General features: G+C 50.3%; 3 protein-coding genes across 4 annotated transcripts; all 3 read left to right on the top strand.

Annotated features, from left to right (window-relative positions):
* Window positions 1-2120: 2120 nt before the first annotated feature.
* LOC122204018 (glutathione S-transferase theta-2B-like) lies at window positions 2121-4635 on the top strand. Its single transcript, XM_042911198.1, is given in 5 exon segments — window positions 2121-2131; window positions 2364-2558; window positions 3708-3858; window positions 3948-4121; window positions 4426-4635. Coding segments are annotated over 5 exon segments (741 nt in total).
* Window positions 4636-15709: 11074 nt separating this feature from the next.
* LOC122203722 (glutathione S-transferase theta-1-like) lies at window positions 15710-19089 on the top strand. Of its 2 annotated transcripts, XM_042910753.1 has the most exons (5): window positions 15717-16250; window positions 16336-16423; window positions 17399-17549; window positions 17833-18009; window positions 18094-19083. In XM_042910753.1, exons 1-5 carry the CDS (start codon window positions 16139-16141, stop codon window positions 18292-18294), a joined length of 729 nt encoding a protein of 242 aa, XP_042766687.1. In that variant the 5' UTR covers window positions 15717-16138; the 3' UTR covers window positions 18295-19083. The 2 variants fall into 2 exon arrangements, with proteins under 2 accessions (XP_042766686.1, XP_042766687.1); XM_042910752.1 differs by having other exon boundaries at window positions 15710-16250; window positions 17833-19089.
* A 1-nt stretch (window position 19090) lies between these two features.
* LOC122203724 (glutathione S-transferase theta-4-like) lies at window positions 19091-26210 on the top strand. The gene is made up of 5 exons (XM_042910754.1): window positions 19091-19288; window positions 20658-20745; window positions 23845-23995; window positions 24556-24732; window positions 25901-26210. The coding sequence occupies exons 1-5, from the start codon at window positions 19177-19179 to the stop codon at window positions 26096-26098; spliced, it is 726 nt and encodes a 241-aa protein (XP_042766688.1). The 5' UTR covers window positions 19091-19176; the 3' UTR covers window positions 26099-26210.
* Window positions 26211-27755: the final 1545 nt, after the last annotated feature.

The raw sequence follows: 27755 nt of genomic DNA on the forward strand, positions 1-27755 counted from the left end.
GTTTTATCTGAGCCAGGTCTGCAATGGAGAATGGACAGGGACTCTAATTGTGCCCACTTCTTCATTAGCAACCTCCCGAGGGGGATATAGTCCAGATTTTGGAGGAACTCCTGGAAGATGGGGGTTCCGCTCCTGGCATGCCCAGCTGGGTTGGGAGCAGAAGAATCTTGGGGCTTATAGGAGGGATAGTAACAGAGTCAATGTCCCCTTTGTCTGAACTGGATGATGATTCCTCGGGTAGCCCAGGTTTGTTAGAAGGAGGGGACCTATTTAGACAATCATCATCCAATATGTCCAGAGGGGGTTTATTAAGCTGCTTGGTGGCTAAACACATTCTGTAAGAAGCTTTTATGTCACGATCTTGATTTAAGGTCATGAAGGCCCGGACATAGGGCACTTTGGTCCATTTGCCTTGTTTCCTGCAGAAGATATCTAGTTGGCGTATAGTATTTAAGTTTATTGTTGCATTAACGGACCATTTTTCCTCGTGTCTTAGGGAGTGATGAGCCCATGCATTATTACAGAAGATGAGTCTTTTCTTCTTTAAATCTTGCAATCTAAATTGGTTCCAATGGGTTAAGAGATGCCCCAACGGGGAGTCCTTAGGGACTGAAGAGGAAGATCCCATGGTCCTATAAAAGTGGAAAAGTCCATTACCATACCCCCCTGACTCCTGGGTGGCATCCCATTCAGGATCATATCAAGGGTTTCTAGTGTTCAAAGCGACAAGAGACATCCCTCAAAGAGCCATGTTGAGTACTGACTTTTTTCCTGAAGGGATGTCAACATCCCTTTGCTTCCTTATTGTTTTTCCCAGACACAATAGGTGCCGGTAGATGGAGCAAGAGACCCTGCTGTTTTAACCTGTGGAAATGCTAAGAATTTGCAGGAGGGGAAATACCTAATGTTACAAATTTAACTAGTCAGTAGAGGACATTGATGAACAATAGTAAAGATGGAAATCCATCGTGGTCTAAGGGACATTTCAACACATGTAGTCTTTATAGCCAATTTCCCTAGGAAACGGTCCCAGTTGGGTTTTAATTCAATCAGGTTTTGGTTTTAGCTGGCTCTGAGTGGAGGTCTCTCAGGTAGAAGAGCTAGACCAGAGATGTGGAGGGGATCACAATTGGACCAATGAAGAGGAAACCTCACATGGGAGTCTTACAATTGGCAGCCGTCCCAGTGACTTAGGTGGCTGTCCCGTGCCCAAGAAAGGCAACTCTGTAAGAATAAGAATACAGAGAGAGCACCAAGTTTCTGCGTCTTATTACCATTCTGATCAAGGTACTAACTTCCAGCCAAAAGGCAGGCTTTTGTTCCTCTCTGTAACATAGCCACGGGCTAGAAAAGTGTAGCCTGAGAAATTGACATGAAAGTGTTCCAGTAAGACCACATTCTTGAAAAGCCCCTGAAATAAAAGAAGAGGGAATAACTCACCAAGTTTGCACCAAGGCTCAGCGTCCAGACAAGAGGAATAGCCCCACGTTAGGCGCCAAAAATAATTTTAGGCCAGTGAGGGAACAGTCAAGAAAGAATTCTTGAGACATTTTGGGTGCAAAAAAATCCTTTTATTATAGCATGAAGACAGGAGACAAGACTGGAGGGAGAAAGAGTTGCCCTGGGATCATGAGGTGCAACTGATTAGGTATTTAGGAATTGGGTGGGGGAGAGGCAGGTAGAGACAAAGGAAGTCTTGAAAGGGATTTCTGTGTGTTGCAGAAGAATTACAGGATCCTGGAGGTCTGGTTATTGTCAAACTAATGTTGCTTTTTGCCTCTGGCAAAACATTAACATTAAGGCAGTTGTGAATTCTTTGAGGAAAGTCACACTGTCTCCGTCTCTGGTATTTCTCAAAGGGCTGCAAGTTGTAAGTAAATTTCATTTTATCTACATTTCTTTTGCCTTTGTTCTCATCTGTGTCTCCCACCAGAGACTGCCCTCTGCTGTGTGGCCTTGGACAGGTCACAGACCCTCTGAACCTTGGCTTTCCCCTCTGAAAAGGAGGATAATGTTATTTCCACATTGTGTGACGGGAAGAAACTACTGAACTGGATTTTCAGAGTTCCTGCCTTGAAAGCCTGTGTTTAAAGTCATAAAACCCTAAAGACCCTGGGGACATGGCCACAATGTGAGAATTTAGAGGTAAGAGTTGCTGCTGAGCCTCCCCTCTTTGCCTCCCTTCCCCCTCCCCACCCCAGTTCTGGCCAAATAACTCCTCTTCATCCATCTGGAGCACCTGACTGCACCCGCTGAAACCCCTCAGCCACCCTGGGAGGTGACAGGGCAAGGAGGCCATCCTCATTCCCGGTCCCAAGGCCCAGCCATGGCCCTGCCATGGCCCCACACAGCCCTCCCCACAGACCCAGCTGTTTCTTAGCCCAGCCTGGCCCCTGGGGTTCTGGCTGGGGAAGGGAGAGGGAGGGCACAGCAGGTGTGTTTCTTGCTCCGAAGGGCTTTTCCTCTACTGGGCACCTCGTGAGCGGGGAGTTCTCCCAGTTTAACATCCTGCAGAAGGTATCCACCCTCAAGGATGGTGACTTCGTCTTGACTGAAAGGTGCTCATCTTCCCTCCTTCCTCCTAAGCCCCCAGCCCACCTGGCCTCTGGCTCTCCCACTGTGTGCCCTCTCAGACCACAGGGGGCAGGTGGGGGTGAAGGTGAAGGGTGTGGTGAGAGCTGACATCTGGGGAGTAAGGTGACCAGGATGACGGGGCGGGGGGGGGGGGGTGCTTGATACAACATGCCTCTGTACCTCTTTTGCCTTCCTCCTCCCTTCTGGACCGCAGAGCCTCTCCTCCCCCAAACTGAGGGTTACTAGAAGAGAACATGTGGGGGCACCCAGGTGGCTCAGTTGGTTAAGTGTCTGACTTTGGCTCAGGTCATGATCTCATGGTTCGTGAGTTCAAGCCACGCGTCTGGCTCCGGTGTTGTCAGCACGCAGCCCGCTCCAGATCCTGTCTCCCTCTCTTTCTGCCCCTCCCCTGCTCATGCTCACTCTCTCTCTCTCCCTCTCTCAAAAATGAATACACATTAACAAAATTTAAAGGAGAACATGGGAACTTTTACCCAGTGTTGCACAGAGAGCAGGTTCGACAAATGGAAGCCAAAAGGGCCTCTTCTGACTCCTCAGGCTACCCTCCAGGGTCTGCCAGGACTTGAGGGCACGACCCATGGTGAGGGCCAGCCACCAGGCAGATAGAGGACAAGAAGTCAGGTGGCTGCAGGAGTGACGGCCAGAGGACCCTGTCAGAAGGGACCCATGGCAGATCTGAGGACATGTTTCCCCTCTTGGCCTCTGTCCCATGCACTTAGACTTGACACAAGATTCCAGAGGCCCAGAGAGCCTTTTCTGAGCTGTGAGGCCTTGCACAAGTCACTATTCTGAACCTTTGTTTCCTCATGCACAAATGGGACGACAAGTCTCTAGCTCAGAGAGCCGCTGCTGTGATATCACAGAGAGAAGGCTCTCGATGCTCAAAGCAGCAGGTCTGGCCAAGATTCCTTGCTTGAGATAGCAAAGGAACGAGGGAGCTCTGGAGGGTAGAGTCAGGGGAGAGAGAGGAGGCAATGCCCAGGGAGCTGCAGGTAGGAGTGGAGGCCAGCAAGTACAGAGAAGCCCCAGAACCCCACTGAGGGATGGGAGCAGCTGGAGTAAAGGCCACGAACCGGGGTCATCACAGTCGCTGCTCTTGCCCTTATCTCCAGCACCGCCATCTTGATTTACTTGAGCTTTAAGTACCAGACGGCAGACCACTGGTACCCATCTGAACTTTGGGCCCGTTTTCATGCCCACAAGTACCTGGGATGGCATGCTGACTGCATCCATGATACCTTTGGCGTGCCTTTGTGGACCCAGGTGAGGAGAGCCATCTGGGGATTGTTGACTGTCAGGGACCCGGGAGGAGGCAGGGACCACAGCCTGAGCCCACCCTTTGCCCCCATTAGGTGTTGGCACCACTCATTGGAGTCCATGTGACTGAGGAGAAGGTGGAGCGCAACAGGGCCACCACGGACCGGGCACTGCAGTGGCTGGAGGACAAGTTCCTGGGGGGCTGGGCCTTCCTCAACAGCCAGCAGGTGACGCTGGCTGACCTCATGGTGCTGGAGGAGCTGGTGCAGGTGCCAGCTTGGCCAGAGGAGGATCATCTGTGGGCAGCATTCCTCCTATCACCATGCCCATTACACAGACAGAAACACTGAGGCCTACAGAAAGCTAGGAATTTGCCCAGAATCACAGAACAAGTTTCTCTTTGAACTAGTGATGGAGCCCTGACTTCCTGCTCCCCTCCTGTGTGTATTTCATGCTGGTGCTCTTGGGCCCTAATGTTGGCCACACTGCCCTGGGCCTTACGTGGGGTTTGGGGAAGGGGCCTGACATTGAGGCCTCAGTATCACTTTAACTTTCCCATCCTTGTCCCCACAGTCTGTGGCTCTTGGCTGTGACCTATTTGAGGGACAGCTGAAACTGGCAGCATGGCGTGACTGAGTAGAGGCTTTCCTGGGTACTGATCTGTGCCAGGAGACCCATGGCCCCATCTTGAACATCCTAGAGCAGACGGCTAACAAAACAGTCCTGCAGCCCCCACCAGAACTCTCCCTCTATATGCTATTTTATATTTCTAGGATCCCCTGAGGAATCTGGAATAGGGACTGATGGTTGGAGGCCAGGAGATTAGCAATAAAGATTCATTCTTAGTTTCGTACTTGTCCTTTTTCATCTTTTCCATCTTGCCTCAGTGTCTTGTTTCTGATCCCAGGAGGAGCTCTGCACAGGCAGGATACCTTATGTCCCTGGTAGTGCTTCTTCTCAGTGCAGCAGATACAATAATCAATAGAAGACTAAAATCTACCATATGTGAAAAGCTCTGAAAATTCAATAACATGAAGAAAAACAAATCAACTAAAAATCAGCAAATGTCATTGGTCTTTTAAAAATAATGAATAAAAAAAATAAAAAAATAAAAAAATAAAAATAAAAATAAAAAAAAAAGGGGCGCCTGGGTGGCGCAGTCGGTTAAGCGTCCGACTTCAGCCAGGTCACGATCTCGCGGTCCGTGAGTTCGAGCCCCGCGTCAGGCTCTGGGCTGATGGCTCGGAGCCTGGAGCCTGTTTCCGATTCTGTGTCTCCTTCTCTCTCTGCCCCTCCCCCGTTCATGCTCTGTCTCTCTCTGTCCCAAAAATAAATAAAAAACGTTGAAAAAAAAAAAATTTAAAAATAATGAAGACTCCTTGGGGCACCTGGGTGGCTCAGTCGGTTAAGCGTCCGACTTCGGCTCAGGTCATGATCTCATGGTTCGTGGGTTTGGGCCCTGTGTCAGGCTCTTTGCTGACAGCTCAAAGCCTGGAGCCTGCTTCGGATTCTGTGTTGCCATCTCTCTCTGCTCCTCCCCTACTCACACTCTGTCTCTCTCTCAAAAATAAAGATTAAAAAAAAAAAATTTTTTTTAAATAATGAAGACTCCAACTTGAATAAAGAACCAAGAACTATTGTTTTTTTTTTTTTTTTAATTTATTTTTTAAGTAGGCTCTATGCCCAGTGTGGAGCCCAACTTGGGATTTGAACTCATGACCTTGAGATCAAGATCTGAGCTGAGACCAAGAGTTGGATGCTTAACCAACTGAGCCACCCAGGCCCCAGACTTATTGGTTTTATTACACTGTTGTATTATATGTATGGAATAAAAGTATGTTCCAATAACCCTCATCACAGTTAACCAAAGTAACCTCACAGATAACAAGTCAATATAGCATTGGTACCAGGACAACAAAATATTAAGAAATCAATGAGAATTGAAAACTACTAAGGGATATAGATGGTGTTTCATGGGATATGGTAATGATTTTTGAAGTCTGGGAAACTTAAAAGACAACTAGCACTCCTGTCTTCCGGCAGTTTCAGCATAACAGCAAACTATGGGGTTATAGATTGTCGCATAAGTTACCGTGTATATCAGCTGGGTTTATTTGTATGACCAAGCCCACATCAGTAATTTTAGCAGAGAGAATGTAATAGAAAGAATTGGTCACCAGGCATGATAGAACTCCACTGGCAAAGAAAACCCAGATTATCCCAGAGACAGCCAATAACCCTAGGGCTGGGGGACCAAGGGAGGAAATTGGAAGTATTAAAATCCAGGTGCTGAAGGAGAAGTAGAACTTAGGTCTCTGAGGAGGGTGTTGCTGCCTCCAGAACCCCAAAAATGCTCCCATAGAACTTAGATCAGACCTTGGAAAAGGGACTGATGGAAGAGGGTTCTGGTATCTCTCAGGGTGAATGAAAACAATTGTCCTAAGAGTGTTGTGTTAGAAAACTGCAAACTGAGTTCAACTGCAGTTATGGGAGAATCACTGCCCCCAGAGCAAAGACCTGTTGGTGTGGGGATGTTGACAGTGTCCAGAACTTTTGACCTCCTCTAGCCTCCTACTCAGTTCATGGTATCAGTGTTTTAAGGGCAGGGCTTAATCCTGTGTCTAATACCCCATGGTGTAGGGCATGATCTAAAAACCTCTGTTCTTGGAGAAGCTGGTGGTCAATTGCATCCCTGTGGCCATTTCTGCCTGGGCATCAAAATGTCTTCATTTATTTGAACAGGAGTGCTAGAAGAGAAAAACGATTCTGAGGAAAATGGGTTTCCCCACATAAGATTTTATACCCAACCAAAATAGCACTCTTGTGGGAAGATAGAAAATGTCAGCTGTGCACCTCTCCTGAGCTACCTAACAAAAGCAAGGTGTGCTTTTTGGGAAGGAGTTCAACCAAACAGAAGATAAGAAGACATTGACCCAGGACCATACTAACATCTAGAATACTGGGTAAGAAGCAATGGGCTCAACCCCAGGTGTTACCACCCCCAACTAACTGTGATGAGATCCCTGACAGTGATGGAAGGGTGGCTTGAAACAAAGCCCTGAGCCAGGTGGGAGACTTCTGTCTTCAAATCCACCATGTGTCCAACCATCAGTCCCTCTTCCAGACTCCTCAGGGGATCCTGGAAATACAAAATAGCATATATGAGTAGAGTTCTGGTGGGGGTTGTGGGACTGTTTTGTTGGCTGCCTGCTCCAGGATGTTCAAAATTTGGCCATGAGTCTCCTGGCACAGATCAGTACCCAAGAAAGCTGATGGTTTGGCACTTCTTTTTTATTCTCTGGAACTGTCTCCTAATCCTGGGGCTTGTGGCTATTTTTCAGTTTTGATTTGTCGGTTTCCTACACCCTGATTTTGGTGTGTTCTGCCAGGTGGTGAAAGAGTCAGCCTCCAGCTGCCTTCCTGGTGAATCCCCAGTGGGAATGAGGTGGCCTCTCATTGGCCCCAGTCATGCTTGCTCTCAGACCTCCATGTTAGTCACAGTGTTCTGCCCCACCATGAACCTGGCACGCTACCTGCACCTGGTGTCCCAGGCCAGCTGCCCCATCACATCTTCACCAAGTGGAATGGCATCTCCTCCAAGTCGGACTCAGCGGTACTTCTCCAAGGCCCTGACCCTCCCAAGGTCCCCCTCCTCCTCCTAAAGTCCCCCTCCTCACCCCCACCTTCTTGGAGTCCAGAACTTTTGGGATCTTTTCCATCTGTGCCTGGCAGCCTTCCTTACCCAGAGGGAAGTCGGTCATGTCAGAACATAACCACCACTTCATGCCTCCTCCCTGTGAACCTTGGGCAGTGTGACTTAAGTGACAAACATTTATTTCTCAACACTTCTGGAGTTTGGGAAGCACAATATCAAGATGCCCGTAGATACAGTATTTGATGAGAGCCTGCTTCCTGGTTCATAAATGGCTGTCTTCTCTCCATGTCCTCATGTGGTAGAAGGGGCTAAAGAGTTCCCTGGAATCTCTTTTATAAGGTCAGTAATCTCATTCACAAGGGACTCATACCATCACCTTGGGGGGTAGGATTGCATCATATAAATTTGGAGAAGGGAATTCAAATATCTAGTCCATAGTAGGGAGATCCCAAGCCTTGCCAGTATGGTATTTTAAATAGATAGATGATAGATAGATAGATAGATAGATAGAATATTTAATGTTTATTTATTCATTTTTATTTTTTATTTATTTATTTTTTTTAACATTTTTTATTTATTTTTGGGACAGAGAGAGACAGAGCATGAACGGGGGAGGGGCAGAGAGAGAGGGAGACACAGAATCGGAAACAGGCTCCAGGCTCCGAGCCGTCAGCCCAGAGCCTGACGCGGGGCTCAAACTCACGGACCGCGAGATCGTGACCTGGCTGAAGTCGGACGCTTAACCGACTGCGCCACCCAGGCGCCCCTATTTATTCATTTTTAAAAGAGAGGGAGCGGGGGGAGGGACAGAGAGAGAGGAAGAGAGAATCCCAAGCAGGCTCCGCACAGTCAGCACAGAGCCCGATGTAGGTCTCAAACCCACCCACTATGAGATCATGACCTGAGCCAAAATCAAGATTCGGACACTTAACAGACTGAGCCATCCAGGCATCCCTATTCATTTATTTTTACATTAGTACAGACAGAGCTACTTTCTAGAAAATGATCTATCGTATAGACTTGCTCAAAGAAAAACGTACCCCATTATATGGTTTCAGTGAGGTTGCATGAGAAAAAATTCACATCTGTACTGATTCTTAAAACGTACTTTTCACCACCCTGTATCTTTGGGTTCAAAGTATAGATTATTGGGGTGCCTGGCTGGCTCAGTCAGTAGAGCATGCAATTCTTGATCTCAGGGTTGTACGTCTGAGTTCCACATTGAGTGTAGAGATTACTTAGAAATAAAATCTTTTTTGAGGTGCTTGGGAGGCTCAGTCTGTTTAGAAAAAGTGAAGACCCACATGATCATAACCTGCAGTAAGTTGTCCAGCACCATAAGGTCTCAGGCCACGTTGTTTTGGTATCTGGGGCTTGCTTCCAGTTACAGATACAAGACAAGGCACAGGGAGAGGTCAGTCAAATACACATCTGGAATCCAAACACTCCAGCTGCGTAAAATCACACAGTTGTCTAGCATCAGCATTAAGTCCCAAAATGAGATACCAATGAGGTTGTTAGCATGGAGAATTTTTTTCCTGATGAGCTGCGAGCTCTGCCTGGGCTTGCTTCAATGCGTCTAACACCAAATAGGTTTCAGACCAACTGTGACTGAATTTTGACAGTTTCATTGTATATTCCATTCGATGAATCCTGCCCTAAGGGCTTCAAACAGTGAAATCACGGTCATACAGGTTTCTAAACAAGTCTGCAGACCTGACCGTGGGTCAAAGGCATCTGCTGCCATTATTTTGTGGCATCCTGCATCTTTGGAGAGATTTGTAGTTGTATTTGAATAAGAAAATAGCAGTGAAGTGGTAACCGGTGAAAAGGTTGGTGTGATGGACCAGGAGACACTGGTGTCAGGGAGACACTAGTTATTGAGAAGTATTTTGATACATGGTCATTTCATTAGAGAACTTTTTTTTTTTTTTTTAGAACTGGGGCAGCTGAGTTATATAGTATGCTTCTTTTTTCTTAAGTTTTTTTTAATACTTATTTTTGAGAGAGGGAGATAGAGATCAAATGCAAGTGTGGAAGGGGCAGGGAAAGAGAGGGACAGAGAATCCAAAGTGGGCTCTGCGCTGACAGCGGAGAGCCTGATGCGGGGCTTGAACTCATCATGAACCATGAGATCATGACCTGAGCCAAAGTCGGACGCTTAACCAACTGAACCACCCTGGTGCCCCTGTATAATATGCTTCTGATGAGCCACGCCCAGCTCTGAGCACATTGCATGTATGAGCTCACTGAGTCACTGAGTAAAGTGCGCTTTACTACGGTGCACGGTGGCCACTACACCTGTGGACGGGAATAGGGCCACCCAGTTCCTGCTAATGGACCAGTAATCTGTGACTATTACTGCCACTGCCCTCGTGGGTCACTGCTGAATACAACTGTGGGACACTCCCACAAATGGCATTGCTGGGTAAGGGTATCGTGTGTCTTTTTTTTTTTTTTTTCCGGAAATGGAATGATTTTTAAAAATCATTTATTAAAAAATACTTTTTAGTGGACACACAGTTACGCCATTTTCAGGTATACACTTTCAGGTATATAGTGATTTGACAACTCTGTACTTTATGCTGTGCTCACAAATGTAGCTGCCATCCTTCACTATACGATGCTCTTACAATATCATTGACTGTATGTGCTGTACCTTTCATCCTCTTGACTTATTCATTCCATAACTGGAAGCCTGTACCTCCACTTCTCTTCAGCTATTTTCCCAATGCCCTCACCCCGTCTTCCCTCTGGCACCCAATAGTTCGTCCTCTGTAGTTATAGATTCGATTCTGCTATCACAGGCCATTTTCAAACAAAAAAAGTTTTTCACAGTTTATTTATTTATTTTGAGAGGGTTGCAGAGAGAGAGAGAGGGAGAGAGAATCTCAAGCAGGCTCTGCACTGTCAGCACAGATCCCAATACTGGGCTCAATCTCACAAACCATGAGATCATGACCAGAGCCCAAATCAAGAGTCAGATGCTTAACCGACTGAGGAACCCAGATGCCCCAGGGATTTTTTTAAAAAGGTGTATTTATTTATTTATTGAGAGAGAGAGAGAGAGAGAGAGAGAGAAATGTGAGTGGGGGAGGGGCAGAGAGGGAGAGAGAGTATCTCAAGCAGGCTCCATGCTGTCAGCGCAGAGCAGAACCCAACTTTGGGCTCGATCTCAGGAGTGGTGAGATCTCAGGAAAAGTGAGATCATGACCTGAGCCAAAACCAAGAGTGGGATGCTTAACTGACTGAGCCACCCAAGTGATCCTGAGTCAGGGATTTTTTTTTTTTTTTTTAACGTTTATTTATTTTTGAGACAGAGAGAGACAGAGCATGAACAGGGGAGGGGCAGAGAGAGAGAGGGAGACACAGAATCAGAAGCAGGCTCCAGGCTCTGAGCCATCAGCCCAGAGCCCAACGCGGGGCTCGAACTCGTGACCCGAGCTGAAGTCGGACGCTTAACCGACTGAGCCACCCAGGCGCCCCGTCAGGGATTTTTTTTTTTTTTTTTTCAACGTTTTTAATTTATTTTTGGGACAGAGAGAGACAGAGCATGAACGGGGGAGGGGCAGAGAGAGAGGGAGTCACAGAATCGGAAACAGGCTCCAGGCTCCGAGCCATCAGCCCAGAGCCTGACGCGGGGCTCGAACTCCAGGCTCCGAGCCATCAGCCCAGAGCCTGCCGCGGGGCTCGAACTCACGGACCGCGAGATCGTGACCTGGCTGAAGTCGGACGCTTAACCGACTGCGCCACCCAGGCGCCCCATCCCCCGTCAGGGATTTTTAAAGGCCATCAGAAGAAGGTCTGGGGAAAGGGGAGAGGAGTCACATGACTCCTCAGCCAAAGAAAGTTGGTAAATATGGGAGGGTCAATCTCATTTTGTTGTGCTCAAAGAGAGAGTCAGTGGTTTTGGGTTCTGGCTGGCTTTTTTTTTTTTTTTTTTTTAATGTTTATTTATTTTTGAGAGAGTGCAAGTGGGGGAGGGGCAGAGAGAGAAGGAGACAATCCGAAGCAGGCTCCAGGCTCTGAGCTGTCAGCACAGAGCCTGATGAGGGGCTGGAACTCATGAACCACAATATCATGACCTGAGCCAAAGTCGGACACTTAACCCACTGAGCCACCCACCCTGGCTGGTTTCTTTAGGAAAACTTGATCTCCTGCAAAACAACAGAATTCACAGTTGGCTATCATGGCATTGAGCATGAATATTATCTTACCGAAACAAGGTGGCAGAGAAGCAGATTTGGGGGAAAGATTTGAGCTGCACTACCCGCCTTGTTAACTCTTGGTTAACCCTTGGTGAATGGTTTCACTAGCATCTTAGCGGTGTCTCAAGAAGGAAAGAACACAGCGTCTTTAATCACTGAAAGCAGGGGTGCCTGGGTGGTTCAGTCGGTTAAGCGTCCGACTTCGGCTCAGGTCATGATCTCACGGTTTGTGGGTTCGAGCCCCGGGTCAGGCTCATGCTGACAGCCCAGAGCCTGGAGCCTGCTTCAGATTCTGTGTTTCCCTCTCTCTCTGACCCTCCCCCATTCATGCTCTGTCTCTCTCTGTCTCAAAAATAAATAAACATTAAACAAAAAAAATTAAAAAAAAATCACTGAAAGCCAACACCCTGTTTTGTAGTCAAGGGCTTCTCATCACCAACCACGTGCCTGAACACAAAACTTCTGGGAAATTGCACTTATGTCACAGAAACAGACCTTGTCAAAGTACACAACACTTTCAAGTTTCTTACAGTTCCATTTGCCAATATTTGTTTTCCAGTGAGTGAGTAGTTTTCTTATGAGAGAGCCAGGATCCAGTCTCCCAGGCACCCCCTTTCCCCCTGCTACGGCAGGAGGCCACGTGGCTCATGCGGCTGCAGTTCTTAGATGTGACAGTAGATGTCACTGCCAACCAACAAATGGGGTCCTTAACCTAGGGCTCTGAGCCCCTTTCCCTGGGCCTTGGTGCCCCTCCTTGGTCCACCCTGTGTCATTTCCAGCCTGGGTCCAGGCTCCCATGTTACATCTGTCCTGCCCTGGGGGCCCCGGGGGTTGTCCTCCCCCTCAGATCCTGTTCTGATGGCCTCCCTTTCAGAGATCCTTCATACTTGTTTGCTTTCCTGGGCCTTTTCCATCTTTCCCCAGGGGGTTGGGGGTGGAGGCAGCCTGTGCCTTCTAGATCCAAACCAGCTACTTTGTTGTTCAAACAATTGGATGGTTTCTCTTTCAACAGACACTGCAATAAAGTATAAGAAGTAAACGAACAATAAAGTTAATGAAGTTAAACAGTCACTGTGAGTTCAGTGTAGGTGACAGCTATGTCCGGGAGGGAGGCCACAACTGAACTAGCCATGCTGGGCACCATCGTAGGACAGAGGGGCAGCAGGATCCCCAGGTTGCCTGCCAGGAGGAGAGACAGAAGACACTCCTGGAAGTGACCTTAAATCCCAAATTGGTCTCGGCAGAGGGAAGGGCCTGAGCTAATGCTGGAAGCAGGAAGGTTGAGTGTGTTTGACTTTCCAGCAGCCGGGTGTGGCCAAGGGCATATGCTGGGAGACCAAGGTCAACGTGGCAAGATGAGCACAGGCTCTTGAGCCACGCTGAGGACTGGGCGTTAGTTCCCAGGAACTGTAATTGCCCGGGTACATAACCAGCTGGGGGAGGGTGGGGGCATGGCCTGACCGCTGGATGGTGGAGTGGGGTAGAGAGAGCTGGTGGAGGACAGGATGAAGGGGGAATCTATCAATGGCAGAGACTTCTTCTGCCAGAGGCCTGCAAGTTTTTGAGGGAGGTGGGAATGGCTAGGTACCAGGGTCCTCAAGGCCACTGCCCCCACCCTGCCTGCAAATACCAGACAGCAGCCCCCTGATGCCATCTCACTTGTAGGCCCATGCCCGCATGAATGAGTGCCCGAGCTGGCATGGCGACTGTGTCCAGGACACCCCCTGGGCATGCCTGTGTGGACCCAGGTGAGAGGGGTGATGAGGGAGTGTGACAGGCGTGGGCAAGGCCAAGGTGCTGGAGGGTGGGGCTGCAGACTGAGCCCACCCTCCACTCACCTGACTCATGCTGGTTCTGCTCATTTGTAGGCAAGTGCCCAGGGAGAAGCTGGGTAGGAACAGGGACAGACAAATTCCCGAGAGGCAGGGCTTTCATCTCAAGTTCCCAGGTGACGCTGGTTGACTTTATGGTGCTGAAGGAGCTGCTGGTGGGCATGAGCTCAGACCAGCCAGGCAGCCTCCCTCCGCTGACCCTGCCTAGAGGGCCAGGGGGGCCAAAATCTCTATTCGACAGATGTTGGGATCCTTCCCTGGCTTTCCTCAGGTCCTGTGGCTGCCCTTGGGGTCAGTGGCATGGCTATCCCTGTCTCCTGTATTGGAGTCTAGAATCAAAGCCTCAGCACTGACCTGTCCGTGAGCCCTATGACCCATGTGGGGCTTGGCTGTGTTGGAAGAGTGGTCATGGCTGGTGGCATAGCGGGAGTTAATGGAGGCTTTCCTGGGTACAGGGTTGTGCCAGGGCCACAGCCCCATCCTGAAGATCCGGGGGGCAGGTGGTCAATCCCTCCCGGGGTCCCCACCAGAGTTACATCATAGGTCCGCTTAGAAGGCTGGGAGATATAAGAAAGACTCCTCTCTGGTCACCTATCCTTGGCCTTTTGGTTTGTCTGAGCCTCTCTGTTGGATGAGCGAATGAATGAGCAAATGAGTAATGAATGAGTGAATGAGAGTCCCTTGCTGCCCTCCTCCCTATCTGTCTCCCCACCTTGCTTCCAGGTTACTGTCTATTCCTCCCTTCTCTTGCTCCTCCCCTTCACCGTAGGGCTGTGACCCCTATCCAATATGGTAAACCCAGTTGGGGTTTTCTGTGCAGGGTTGGGTTACAGGTCCCAGGGTGTTGGACCCAGGGCTCCCTGACGGCTCTGGACATGCCAAGTCTGAGCCCAGCCTCCCATCTACAGACTTGCTGGATGGCTGCTGGCTTTGCTGGGCCTGCCTGGCTTCAATCCCTTCTGCCTGGGCTCCAGGATGGCTGGCTCTGGACAGCCTGGCTCCTGGAGGCTGCCCAGCCCTTGTCCTCCTCCACCGGGGAAGAATCTGAGCCAGCTGTGTTCCTTCTGCAGACAGTCGTTTCCCGGCCTCTCCTTAGGAATGGCAATGCACTTCAGCAGGGGTCAGCCTTGGGCCTGTTCCCAGTCCTTCCTTCCCAGGAACTCCTGTCACAGCCCTAGGACCCTGCCTGATCCAATCAGAGTGGTCAAGGGATACAGGGTCTTCACTGGCTGGGCTGGGCCATGAACTATCCTTGAAACTAAGGGTGAGGTCAGCTCTGCCCGAGCCACATGTCCTGTGAGTATGTGTGTTTGTAAGGGATGCAATGTGTCCCTAAAAGTCCTGCCTGGCAGACTTCAGTTCCTATGAAAACAGTGGGGAAGGCATTAGAGTTCCCTTGCATGGTCAGTGGCTCTGACCTCCTCAGGTCCCAGAATGGGGCTGGGGGCAGCTTCCTGGGAGACCATGGCTCAGTTCCCAGGGGGCTACTCTGGCTTGCTACCTGCTCCGCGAGTCACCCCACCGGCCAGGGCCAGTGTGGATGCCAGGCCCCAGCTCCTAACCCACCCATGGCTGTTGTCTGGGTTCATGGAGGCCCTGCCCCACAACCTCACCCTCAGTGTCTCAAGACTTGGGTTCTGACAGAAGAGAAGTGCACGGGACAGTCCAAGAGGAAGGCTGAGAGGCAAATGGACAAGGTTGGGGAGTGTGAGGAGAGGGAGCACTGCAGGGCTGAGGGCGCTTGGGAGCATGGGATCAGATTTGGACTTGAGAAATCCCCTCTGGTGCTGTGTGGACCAGGACAGAGGGCCCTGGGATGGAAGTAAAAGGGCTGGTTGAGGAAGCTGGTGAGGCCGGAGGGAACAGGTGTGGGTAAGGAGAAGGAAGACTCCAGGGGGCTGGTCTGAGCCCCAGGGGGTGGGAGGCACTGGAGGAGGACAGTCAAGAGAGAGATGCCTTTACAACGTCAGGATTTCAGGACAGTTACTCAGACTGGAGAGAGGAGAGGCTTGGGCTGGGGACATGTGAGTATGAGCATGAGTGTGTGTGTGTGTGTGTGTGAGAGAGAGAGAGAGAGAGAGGAGAGAGAGAGAGACTCTGTGTGTGGGACTCTGTGTGTGAGTTTGTGTGAGTCTGTGTGTGAGGCACAGGTGCAGTGGGAGGAAAAACATAAAAGGCCTTAAAGACCAATAGTGCGCCTCTGCCAGGGAGACTCCTACTTCGACAGAAAGGTTGTGAAAGCCTCCCCGGCTGCCAGGAAGCAGAGATCAGGGAGTGGCCCAGCCAGAGGGAAGAGGCAGGACCTGGGGGTGTCCAGGGGCTTGTAACACCCAGTGAAGCAGGAGGAGGGCCAGGCTGGGGACCCTGCTTTGAAAAACCAGCGACAAATATTCAACAGCCCACCCTGCCTCCACTCAACCGACAGCCCAGGAGGTGGGGAGGCTTGCCAGGGCGCCCAGCTAGTAGTTCAGAGGAAGTAGGCTTGGGGGAGGGGAACAGACGTCTTTGGGTCCTATTTTGAAGGGGCCAAGCAAACCTCCCCGGAAACAGGCTAGAGTGTTGAGCAGGGGAGGACACTGGGCGGGGCAGGCATGCCGCTGGAGCTGTTTCTGGACCTGTACTCGCCCCCCTGCCGTGCCATTTACATTTTCGCCAAGAAGAATGGCATTCCCTTTGAGTTTCGGCCTGTGGAGCTGGGACGAGGTGAGTCTTGGCTAGGCTGGGCCACATGGGGGGTGGCATCCAGGAGCCAGATCTTGCTGAGCCACCCATCCTCTGCATCCCCCAGGGGAGCACCTGAAGCCTGAATTCTTGAAGGTGAACCCCCTGGGGAAGGTGCCTGCCCTGAGGGATGGAGACTTCCTGTTGGCGGAGAGGTAATGGGGTCCTGGCGCCTGTGGAGGCTTCGAGGTTGGGGGAGGCGGAGAGAGGACGGCAGAAAGCTGATGGTGCCACACTTGGAGATCTTTCCAGACTGCTGTGGTCCCCTCTTCCTCCTTTTAGCTCACCCAGCTTGGGGGCAAGGGGCTGGACTAGGAGCTGCTCTGGGGCTAAAATGGTTGGTAGCTTCGGCGTGGAGGGCTGGGCAAAGGTCACTCTGTTAGGCCTGGACAACCTGGACTCTGCTGGGGAAGATCCAAGCTTGAGGTTAGCCCTCCCCAGACGTCCCGAACCTGGCCTTCAAGTCACAGGAGCCAGGAGCTAGGCAGCCCCAGATTTGCATTGGGCTCTGAATCCCAGTTCCCCATATCCTCCATCTCGGCCACAGAGGGGTCACAGAACTTCGTGTCCCATGTTTCTCCCCTGTAAAATGGAGTAGTAATGTAACCCCTCCCAGGACCTGCCTGAGAATGGAAACTGGGCACCACCTTTTTCTATAAAATGTTTTCTAGTTGCCATTACATTTTTATTATTTGACTTAGAAATTGTGTGCCAGGAGCCCAGGGAGGATCAAGAAAGGGGTTCTCCTCGATCCCCTCCCCTGGACCCTGGCTGCTAGGGAGCACTGGCCTGGGAGGGAACTTGGAGATCCCTTGGGCAGGATGTCCATGGCAGGTCTGCCTCCCTCCTGCTCAGTAGGACCCGGATGCCAGAGAGGTGGGTCTGGAGGCAGAGGGCTGGCTGGGTTAGTAGTCGGGGGAAGGGAGGTGGAAATATGGGTCCACGGGGAGCGCGTGAGGAATGGAGCAGTTTGGTGGAGAAAAGATGGCCCGTGGTGGGGATGTGGGAGTGGGGTTGGCCTCCCCCGGAGGTGGCGTTGGACAGAAATCCAGTCAAATCACCCTGTTTGTGAGAGATGAAGCTGCCTAGCCCTGAGGGGTGGGGGACTCTCTGACACCCCCTGTTTGCAGTGTGGCCATCCTTTTATACTTGAGCCGCAAGTACCAGACGGCGCCATACTGGTATCCACCTGACCTGCAGGCCCGCGCCCGAGTCGACGAGTACCTGGCGTGGCAGCACACGGCCATCCAGCTGCCTGCCACCAATGTCTACCTGTGTAAGGTGAGCCTCCTTGCCCTATTATGCAGGCTTGGGCAGCAGTCAGAACCCCCAGTGCTGGAAAGGACCCACGGGCACATATACAGCCCTCTATCTACTGTCCCGGGTAGAATCTGTAATTGATCACGGCATTCTTTCCCCTGAGTCTAAATGAATCCTCAGAATCCTTCTGAATACAGTGCCCCAGGGGGTATCGCTAATGGATGGTGGCCAGGGAGGGGTGGAGAGGTGGTTGAGGATGTTTGGAGGAACCCAGGATAAGCTGCTTCCATTCCCCCTGGCCCAGTCCCTCCTGCCCCACTTCTCGGGGCAGCCTGTGGACACCGTGCGCCTAGACCGGCTGTTGGGGAAGCTGAAACCAGCCCTGCAGCACCTGGATCAGGAGGTCCTTGCGGCCAAACCCTTCCTGGCCACCGAGCAGGTCTCCCTAGCAGATCTGATGGCATTCACGGAGCTGATGCAGGTAAGCTTCTCCTGCCTGTTTGCCCTCTGGGGGCACTCTGGGCACAGGGCTGAGTCCTCTGCTCTGGCTACCCTGTCTCCCCAGCCCACTGCTGTTGGCTGTGACCTCTTCCGAGACTGGCCCCGGCTGGCAGCCTGGCGAGCCCGAGTAGAGGCTGCCCTGGGCCCTGAGCTTGTCCAAGATGCGCACAAGCTTGTGCTACAGCCGCGGGACCCCAGAGACGCCCAGCAGGACCCCCGGCTGGCACAGGAGCTGGTGCATCGGCTGCAGGAACGGCTCAGTTGAGAGGGATGTGGCCCAGCCCATTCCCCTGCACTCTCCCACCCACAATAAACATGCTGTGTGACGTCTACTTGTCTCCAGCTTCCTCTGCCTTACCAAGTGGGGTCTCCCCACTTCTGAGCAGAATCTGGAGGGACAAGCGATCTCCCGAGATGATGCAGCCTAGAGGCAGCAGCACTCAGGCCTCTCGTGGGCTTCTAGTTACCTTCCTGAGTTGCCAGCTGCTGAACTCCACTGGCCACTGCCAGTCCCAAGCCAGACCAGAAGTTTCTGGGGTTCTCTCCATGGCACAGCTTCGCTGGCTGACCCTAGATACTCCTGTGGCATTGTCCCTGGTGCCCTGACTGCTCTCTAGGATCCTGTTTGTCTTTCTCTCAACACTTTTCTAACCATACTTCAGGCTAGACTGACCTAAGCATACCCCCAATCCTTGCTTCTGAAACCCTCCATGGTTATTTCCTATTGCCCCATCCTCGTTCTGGACCCAGCAGAGGCCCTTGGGTTACATTCTACAATAAAGTTCTGGCCCTCACAATTCCCGCGTGTAAGTCCTTCTCCGAGATGGGCCACGGGCACACACGTGTGCCAAGAGGGAGGGGGAAGGGCAGGGTTGCAGGCAGCCCCCACCTCCTGCCCCTGAGCCAGGGTCCTCTCCCTTGTCTACTCCTGAGTCTCCGGAGAATTCTTGCTGCTGTGAGAATTCCGGGCTTCCTGGCCTCATGACAACACCAAGTGAAACAAGAAGTTCCAGAACGCGGGGTCCTAGGCCTGGGTTGGAGAGGGCCGACGGGCACAGAGCCAGGCCCAGGGGCTCAGGCCGCATATAGGCTCAGGTTCAGAGCCTGCTGGCTGTGGCTGGTGGGGGTGCCCGACACGTGTCTCAGCATGGGCCTGGAGCTCTATCTGGACCTGCTGTCAGCATCCTGCCGCGCTGTCTACATCTTCGCTAGGAAGAACAACATCCCCTTTGACTTCCAGTTTGTGGATCTGCTAAAAGGTAGGCATCCCACGCTGCCCGGCATAGGTCTGGCCTTGGCAGGGAGGCAGGACGCAAGGTCAGAGCGCCTCTGAGAAGCGGAGACACAGAGGCGACTCCCCACCTTAAAGTCCAGACTTTCCAAGGGAATCGTAGGCTGTCCGGCCCTGTGACTAATTCTGCCCTGCTATGATGAACAGGCTCTTTTTTTTTTTTTTTAAGTTTATTTATTTATTTTGAGAGAGACAGAGACAGTGTGAGTGGGGGAGGGGAAGAGAGAGAGTGAGAGAGAGAATCCCAAGCAGGCTCTACACTGCCAGCGTGGAGCCCAATGTGGGGCTTGGACCCACAAAACTGTGAGATCATGACCTGAGCGGAAACCCAAGAGCTGGATGCTTAACTGACTGAGCCACCCAGGAGCCCTATGAACAGGCTCTTATAAGATAAAGTGGAAGGAAGAAGTGCCAGGCATCCCCTGGTCTCCCATCTAGAGCCCTCGGCTTTTCCTTGCAGTATCTTTTTAGCTGCAGCACCTCAGATGAGCTGGCAAAGGTCGCAGAGGTGTGTGGTCATCCAAATCTGAGTCAAGACTACCTCTTCAGGCCACACTCATTCTCCCTCCACGTTCACACCTGCTCAGGGTGACACAGGCCCGGGGTGAGGTGCAGAGCACTGGTCTCCAACATTACCCCAAGCATGGAGGAGGTTCTTAAAAGCTCACGTTGCAGAGGCAGAAGCCTCTAGAACACAGAGGAGGAGGCCAGGTCTTCCGAAATGAGGTGTGAATCCAGCCCCAGAAATGTTTTCTGACCGAGGCAGCTGGTTGAGGAAGAGTTAAAACTCCCAATAGATCAGGGTGCCTGGCTGGCTCAGTTGCTAGAATTTGTGGACTCTTGATCTCTGGGGCTGGTCATGAGTTCAAGCCCTCGTGCAGTGGAGAGCTTACTTAACAACAAAACAAAACAAAACCCACCACAACATAACAAGTCTTCTGATAGATTGGTTGTATATGAGAGGCTCCCTTTTGGATTCCAGCTGTGTGCTGGGGCTGGGGCTGAAGGAGTGGGGGTGGGATCCAGGCTTCTAGGGCTGCTGCTGATTCACAGGCTATGGCTTCAGGCCGAGTTGGGAGTGGGGGCTGGAGGTCTCCAACTTCTGTAAGCCAACGGGTTGTCCTGGTCACTGAGCCTGGGATGGGGGCAGGAGTCTTGATCCTAATCCCGATTCTGCCACTGACTTGCCCTTTGACCTGAAGTGAGCCATGGATGGTGTTCCTCTGGGCTTGTTTCTCCTTCTAGAGAAAAGGGGGAGAAAGGCATCTGCCTCTGGGAGACCCGGGCCTCTCTTTCCTAGAGTCCCAGCATCCTCAGACCTTTCCTACCCCTCTCAGGTCACCACCACAGCAAGGAATACATAAAGATCAACCCCCTGAAGAAGGTACCCAGCCTCAAAGATGGAAAATTTGTCTTATCTGAAAGGTAAGTCTTCCTTGCCCACCCCTGCTCCCATCTGTCTCTGCTCCTCCTGGGACATTCAGGTTGAGCCGACCTGCTAGTACTTACTTTTTATTTACCGTGAAAAATTTTATACGTACACCAAAGTAGAATGAATACTAACTAATGAGGGATATGAAGACCTCCACAGGATACCCATCACACAATTCCAACAGTGGTCCACGTGGGGAGCCCATTTTGCATCACCTGTAACCAACCCACTCTATTCCCCTCTATTCCCCTACCTGCCAGATAAAAGATGAGGGCTCATAAGAAAAAAAAAAAAAAAAAAAAGCATCACCACAATACTTTGGTGACACCTTATAAAAAATTAACAATAATCCCTGGGGACGCCTGGGTGGCTCAGTCATTGAGCATCTGACTCTTGATTTCTGCTCAGATCCCTGGGTTGTGGGATCGAGCCCTGTGTCCGGCTCTGTGCTGAGTCTGGATCCTGCTTGGGATTCTCTCTCTCTCTCTCTCTCTCTCTCTCTGCCCCTCCCCTGCTCACACTCTCTTTCTCTTTCAAAAAAAATAATTAATTAATTTAAAAAAACAGCAACAGTAATCCCTGGATTTCAACCAATACCCTGTTCTATTCAAAAGTCACTGATTATCCCCAAAATATTTTCTTTGTGGCTTGTGCATTTGAATCCAGCTCCAAATAAACTACAAGTGTGGCAGCTTGTGGTCTGCCTATAGTTCCCTCCATGCCCCACCTTTTGCCTTTGCATTTTTAATATACTTTAAAAAAAATGTTTATTTATTTTTGAGAGAGAGAGAGAGCACAAGTAGGGGAGGGGTAGAGAGAGAGCGCAACAGAGGACCCCAAGCAGGCTCCATGCTGACAGCTGATAACCGAGAGCCCAGTGTGGGGCTCAAACCCACAAACCGTGAGAGCATGACCCGAGCCAAAGGCAGATGCTTAACCGACGGAGCCACACAGGTGCCCCTGCCTTTACATTTTCGTTATGGTTGAAGAAACAGAATCCTTTGTCCTGAGGAGTTTCCCACAGTCTAAGTTTTGCTGATCGTGTTCTCATGGTGTCATGTTAACATGGTTTTTCTGTCCCTTCATTTCCTGTAAATTGGTCATTGAAAGTAGAGGTTTGGTGAGACTCAGGGGTTTATTGTTTCTCAGACAGCTTCAGAGGCGGTCTCATAATTGTCAAATGTATCTTCCTGGTGGACCATAGAACTTGGGTGACCCCAGTGCTGGATGATTTTCCTAGGGCTGTTGTAAAAAATTGCCACTGACTAAATGACTTAGAACAACAGAAATGTATTGCATTCCTAGAGGCTAGACGTCAAAACCCCTGTGAAGGAGCTGGAAAAGCTTCTTTCCCGGGTTCTGGTAGCCTCAGGCTATGTGTCTTTGGCCGGTTCGTTGTTATCTTTGAGCCTCAGTTTCCTCAAATGTAAGCATACTGGGACCCACCTTATAGGGTTATTGTGAGATCAACTGAGATGATTCAGGATTTAGGATTTCCCTTCTTGATGTTTCCCGCCTTCTTAGACAGTTGTACCTCTGGGGCCTCCCTCTCAGGCTGCTCCTTCCCTTCTCCCCCCTCCCACCTCTGTTCCCTTCTTACCTGCTGACTCTGTGGTGGGCTGCGGGGGCACGGCAGGGCAGGCTCCTTCTTCTTGGACTTTGGTGTCATATCAGACTCTGACTCAGGACTCTCTGGGACCCCAGATGTTCTAGACACCTCAAACATATGTGTCCATTCTGAGTTCCTCCCTTCCTGCCCTCCACCAGCCAAGAGCAAGACAATTCCCTCCAAATTGTGCCTCCAGTCTGTACCCTCCCTGTACTCCTGTGGCCCCTGTCCTCCTCAGAACCCCTCCACCCAAGTACCAGATCTTGTTTCTTTTTTTTTTAAGTTTGTTTTGAGAGAGAGAGAGAGAGAGAGAGAGAGAACACAGGAGGGGCAGAGAGAGAGGGAGAGGGAATCCCAAGCAGGATCTGCACTGTCAGCACAGAGCCCGACCCAAGGCTTGAACCCACAAACTGTGAGATCATGACCTGAGCCGAAATCAAGAGTCAGACGCTCAACTGACTGAGCCACCCAGGCACCCCTCTTTTTTTTTTAAATTGAGATACAATTGCCATACAACATTATATTAGTTTCAGGTGTACAACATAATGATTCAGTTTATGTATATATTGTGAACTGATGATCACCATGGTAAGTTCTAGTTGACGTCTGTCATCACATATAGTTGTAGATTTTTTTCCCTTATGATAAGAACTTTTAACACCTACTCTCTTAGCAACTATATTTTTTTTATTTTTTATTTTCTTTTAATTTTTTAAAATTTTATTGATTTTTGAGAGAGAGAGAGAGAGAGAGAGCGGAGGAGGTGCAGAGAGAGAGGGAGACACAGAATCTGAAACAGGCTCCAGGCTCTGAGCTGTCAGCACAGAGCCTGACATGGGGCTCGAACTCAAGAACCGTGAGATTATGACCTGAGCTGAAGTCTGACACTTAACTGACTGAGCCACCCAGACGCCCCCCCCCTTTTTAAAAAATATATATTTTAATGTTTGTTTATTTTTGAGAGATAGCACAAGCAAGAGAGGGACAGGGAGGGGGGTGTATAGAGGTTCTGAAGTGGACTTTGCACTGTCAGCTGGGATCCTGGGGGCTTGAACTCACGAACTGTGCGATCATGACCTGGGCTGAAGTCAGATACTCAACAAACTGAGGCACCCATGCACCCCTCTTTTATTTATTTATATTTAAATGTTTATTTATTTTTTGAGAGACAAAGAGAGACAGAGTGTAGCTACCTCTTACCCCCGAATTCCCATACATGTTGTTTTCCGTCCAGACTGCCCTTCCTCATGCCATCCATCAGATCCCATTCACCCTGCTGGTCTTCCTTCGGGCACTCGCTGACTGGCGGACTGACTGCCTTTCCTGGCACCCTTTGGGCTCATCCTCCCCCCAGAAGAATGTCAGTGCCTAGCACCTGCCTGTGGCTGGAAGCCCCACACTGAGCCCTGGCCACGCTGGGGTGGTGGGTGTAACAATGTTGAGGAAGGCAAGAGCAGTGCCCCCCGACTTTTCCTTTCTGCAGCGTGGCCATCCTTTTCTACCTGTGCCGCAAGTACAGCACACCCTCACACTGGTACCCACCAGACCTGCACACACGTGCCCGCGTGGATGAGTTCATGGCCTGGCAGCACACTGCCATTCAGATGCCCATGAGCAGGATCCTCTGGATCAAGGTGAGTGGAGTCAAGGCTGGGCTGACCACCAGTGAGTTCAAGCAAGTCTCCCTCCCTTCCTGAGCATCATTTCCTCAGCTCCCTCTCCTGCCTGCCTTACAGAGCTGATGGGAGTGTGGAATGAACGATTGGGTATGAAAAAGCCTTATAAAGACAAGGGGAAGGGTACCCAGGAGGGGCTGATATTACTCAAGACTGGATAAGATTCAAGAAATTTCATTCTGAACTAGAAAACATCACAGTCAAAGGGCCCAGAGAGACCACCAAATTTGAAGATGACGACTAGCCAATGTATGTATATGTACCCTTACTTCTTATCTCATGCCTGTGACAGACATCACTAATCAATCACAGGATTCCATCCTGCTAGGATCTCAAAATCCTTCTGGACAATGGCCCCAGGTAACTTCTACCAACCAGAACTGCTAAAAGAGGTGAACTTGCTTTACATCCTTGGTTCTGTCCAACACCTCTCTAGCAGACAAGGATGCTGAAGATTGGAGGGTCAGATGGGACTAGGGTGCAACCTCCTCTTCCCTCCTCTCCCCCACCCTGGCCAGATGCTGATCCCAATGATCACTGGTGAGGAGGTTCCAGATGAGAAGGTGGAGCAGATGCTGGCAGAGGTGAAGAACAGCATGCAGCTCTTTGAGGAGAAGTTTCTGCAGGACAAGATGTTCATTGCCGGGGACCACATCTCACTGGCTGACGTGGTGGCCCTAGTGGAGATGATGCAGGTGTGCAGTGGGGTAGGGACACAGCCTGGGCAGAGGTAGGACTCCTCTGTGACCACTGGGGCCACAGTGTGAGGATAGGCTGCTGGAGGGAGAGGGATTCTGGGAGCCAGGTGCCTAGACCTGACCAAGGGGTAACCGGAAGCACAGGAGATTTTGAACCAAGGAGGGTCACGATGCTTCACAATGCTTTTTCAGCGTGGGCAGGAGCTGGAAGGCAGGCCTGGGACAGGGAGAAGAACACAACATTTCTCAGTTAGTCAGCCAGGATCCTGGATGCCTCCGCCTCCTGCCGGACCCTCCAGGAAGTGTCCAGAGGCCTCCAAAGAGTCCTTCTGGATGAATGGACTTTTTTCTAGAGCACCAGACATCTAGCTATACAAGGAAGCTCCCTGGTTCTGGGTCGGAGGGGCATCCACAGTGCTTTTGGGGGTCCACCTGGGTGTGGGACAGTTATGTGGTTTCTACATGCAGGGGAGGGTGGCTAGTTCTGCCCTAGCTGGTATGCAGGGTGGCCAACTGAGACCCCGGCCAATGTCTTGAGAGGCCAACGCAATTTCTGGCCAGTATGCAAAATGTCCGCTTTAGTCCATGGTCAGTGTGCAGGGCAGATCAGCACCAGAGAAAACCATTTCAGTTTTTCTGTCTCAGGTGGTGTAGTCCCCTACATTTCAAACCCTACCCCTTACATTTCACCCACCCCACCCCATTTTGGAGCCCCCAGGCTTTTTGCGTGCATGTTTCTTAGACTACCTGCTGGGTCTCCCATTCCAGGCCCTGCACCTGATCACAGAGGAAGGTTCAATGTGGAAATTCAATGTGTGAATTCTTCCCACTCTCATCTGAGAATAAGGGATTTCCCTGGTAGAAGGCAGGGCCCATGGGAGGTTTCACACTAAAAAGTAGGAGTCATCTGGGCCAGGAGTCACCTCAGAAAGGGGTTCAGGAACCTTGGAGCAAGACCAGTGGAGAACCTGGAGATTCTGACCTTCCAGCCCCCACCCCACATCTATCACATAGCCTATGACCCCTTGCTCAGGCCTGGGAGTGGGATGGGTCACAGACTCACTCTTTGCAGCGGCAGATAGGGAGACACCCTGAGGCTGTAGGAGGGGACGTAGGTAGGGCTGGTCCCCTGGCTGACCATCTCTTCCTCTTTGTGTATCTACAGCCCATGGGAGGCAACTATAATGTCTTCCTCAGTAGCTCCAAGATTGCTGAGTGGCGCATGAGGGTGGAGCTGGCCATTGGCCCTAGCCTCTTCGGGGAGGCCCATGACCGGCTGATGAGGTTGGCCGAGTGGGACAGTTCAACATTGGATCCAATGGTCAAGGAGAGGATCTGTGAGTTGCTGCAGAAGTTCAAGTAGAAGCAGCCCATCCTGCAGGGCCTGGCTGGCCCAGGCCTTTGAGCTTCTTTCCTTAGGGGAGATGTTGAAAACAATTCCACTTCTTCACCTAATAAAGTACTGTCACAACCACCATGGTTGCTGGGCCTGGGACAGTTGGTGTGAGCATAAGTTCTCGTGTGGGAGAAGGTGGCGGTGATGGGTCCTCCCAGGTTCCAAAAAGAGTTTAAAAGCTAGAGGTTAAATATGATTAAGGGTGCCCTGCTGGCTCAGTTGGTAGAGCATGTGACTCTTGATCTTGTAAGGGTTAAATTGTAGTGTAGGGCTAACCTGTAGCCTTAAGAAATAACAGCTTTGTTTTAACACCGTAGATTAAGAGATAACAGCCTTGGCCTATCAATCAAGGGAACAAAAGTTCAAGGAAGATCAACTGGATTAGTGTTTGATTGGAGTGGGGCAGGGCATGTCTGAACTGTTTCCACCCCCATCTGGGAACTATTTCTTTGTTCTGTTCCCAGATGATGATAAGACCATGTGGTCGGCTATAAAAACTCTGTACCCCGGCTGTTTGAGACCGCACTTGGGTCAAGAGTGTCGGTCTTGATCGGTTGGCCTTGCCTCTTATTGCAATAAACTTTGTTGTGACTGTCATTGGTGCCCATAGTATTCTGTTTCAGGAGTTGTGTGGATGCAACAATCTTAGGGTTGTGAATTCGAGCCCCAAATTGGGCATAGAGCTTACCTAAAAACAAACAAACAAACAAACAAACAAAAAACTGGATTTAATATAACTTAAAAAATAAACATGATTCAATTGTCAATAATAGTTGATGACTTCAATACCCCACTTTCAATAATGGATAAAACAGTAGGACAGAAAATCATCGAGGAAATAGAGGACTTGAACGATGCTATAAACCAGTGGACCTACCAGATATATATACAGAACACTCCACCAACGACCACAGAATACACACTCTTTTTGTTTTTTTTAAGTTTATTTTTTTTAGTAATCTCCACGCCCATTGTGGGGCTGGAACTCATGACCTCGAGATCAAGAGTTGCATGCTCTTCCACCTGAGCCAGCCAGGTGCCCCAGAAGACACATTCTTCTCAAGCACACATGGAATATTCTCCAGGATAGACCATATGTCGGGTCACAAAATAAATCTCCATGAATTTAAACAGATTGAAGTCATATCATGTATATTCTTGGGAACACAATGGAGTGAAATTAGAAAATAATAGGAGAGGCACCTGGATGGCTCAGTCAGTTAAGCATTCAATTCTTGATTTCGGCTCAGGTCATGATCTCATGGTTCGTGAGGTTGAGCCCCACATCGGTTCCTCACCAAGGAGCCTGCTTGGGGTTCTCTCTCTCCCTCTCTCTCTCTCTGCTCCTCCCTCCCTCTCTCTCTTTCCCTCAAAAATAAAGAAAAAATGAACTAAAAATGAACTAAAAAAAAAGAAAATAACAGAAGGAAAACTAGAAAGTTCACAAATATCTGGAAATTAAACAATACATTCTCTCTTTTGTTTTTTATTTTTTATTTATTTATTTTTTTAACATTTATTTATTTTTGAGACAGAGAGAGACAGAGCATGAGTGGGGGAGGGTCAGAGAGAGAGGGAGACACAGAATCCGAAACAGGCTCCAGGCTCTGAGCAGTCAGCACAG

This window comes from Panthera leo, chromosome D3, assembly GCF_018350215.1.
Source record: "Panthera leo isolate Ple1 chromosome D3, P.leo_Ple1_pat1.1, whole genome shotgun sequence".
In the NCBI taxonomy this organism is placed as follows: domain Eukaryota; kingdom Metazoa; phylum Chordata; class Mammalia; order Carnivora; family Felidae; genus Panthera; species Panthera leo.

Coding starts and splice junctions, on each gene's coding strand:
- LOC122203722 (XM_042910752.1), top strand. CDS start 16,139: ATGCCGCTGGAGCTGTTTCTGGACCTGTACTCGCCCCCCTGCCGTGCC. Junction 16,251..16,335: donor GCCTGTGGAGCTGGGACGAG/GTGAGTCTTGGC, acceptor TGCATCCCCCAG/GGGAGCACCTGAAGCCTGAA. Junction 16,424..17,398: donor GACTTCCTGTTGGCGGAGAG/GTAATGGGGTCC, acceptor CCCTGTTTGCAG/TGTGGCCATCCTTTTATACT.
- LOC122203724 (XM_042910754.1), top strand. CDS start 19,177: ATGGGCCTGGAGCTCTATCTGGACCTGCTGTCAGCATCCTGCCGCGCT. Junction 20,746..23,844: donor AAATTTGTCTTATCTGAAAG/GTAAGTCTTCCT, acceptor TCCTTTCTGCAG/CGTGGCCATCCTTTTCTACC. Junction 24,733..25,900: donor CCCTAGTGGAGATGATGCAG/GTGTGCAGTGGG, acceptor GTGTATCTACAG/CCCATGGGAGGCAACTATAA.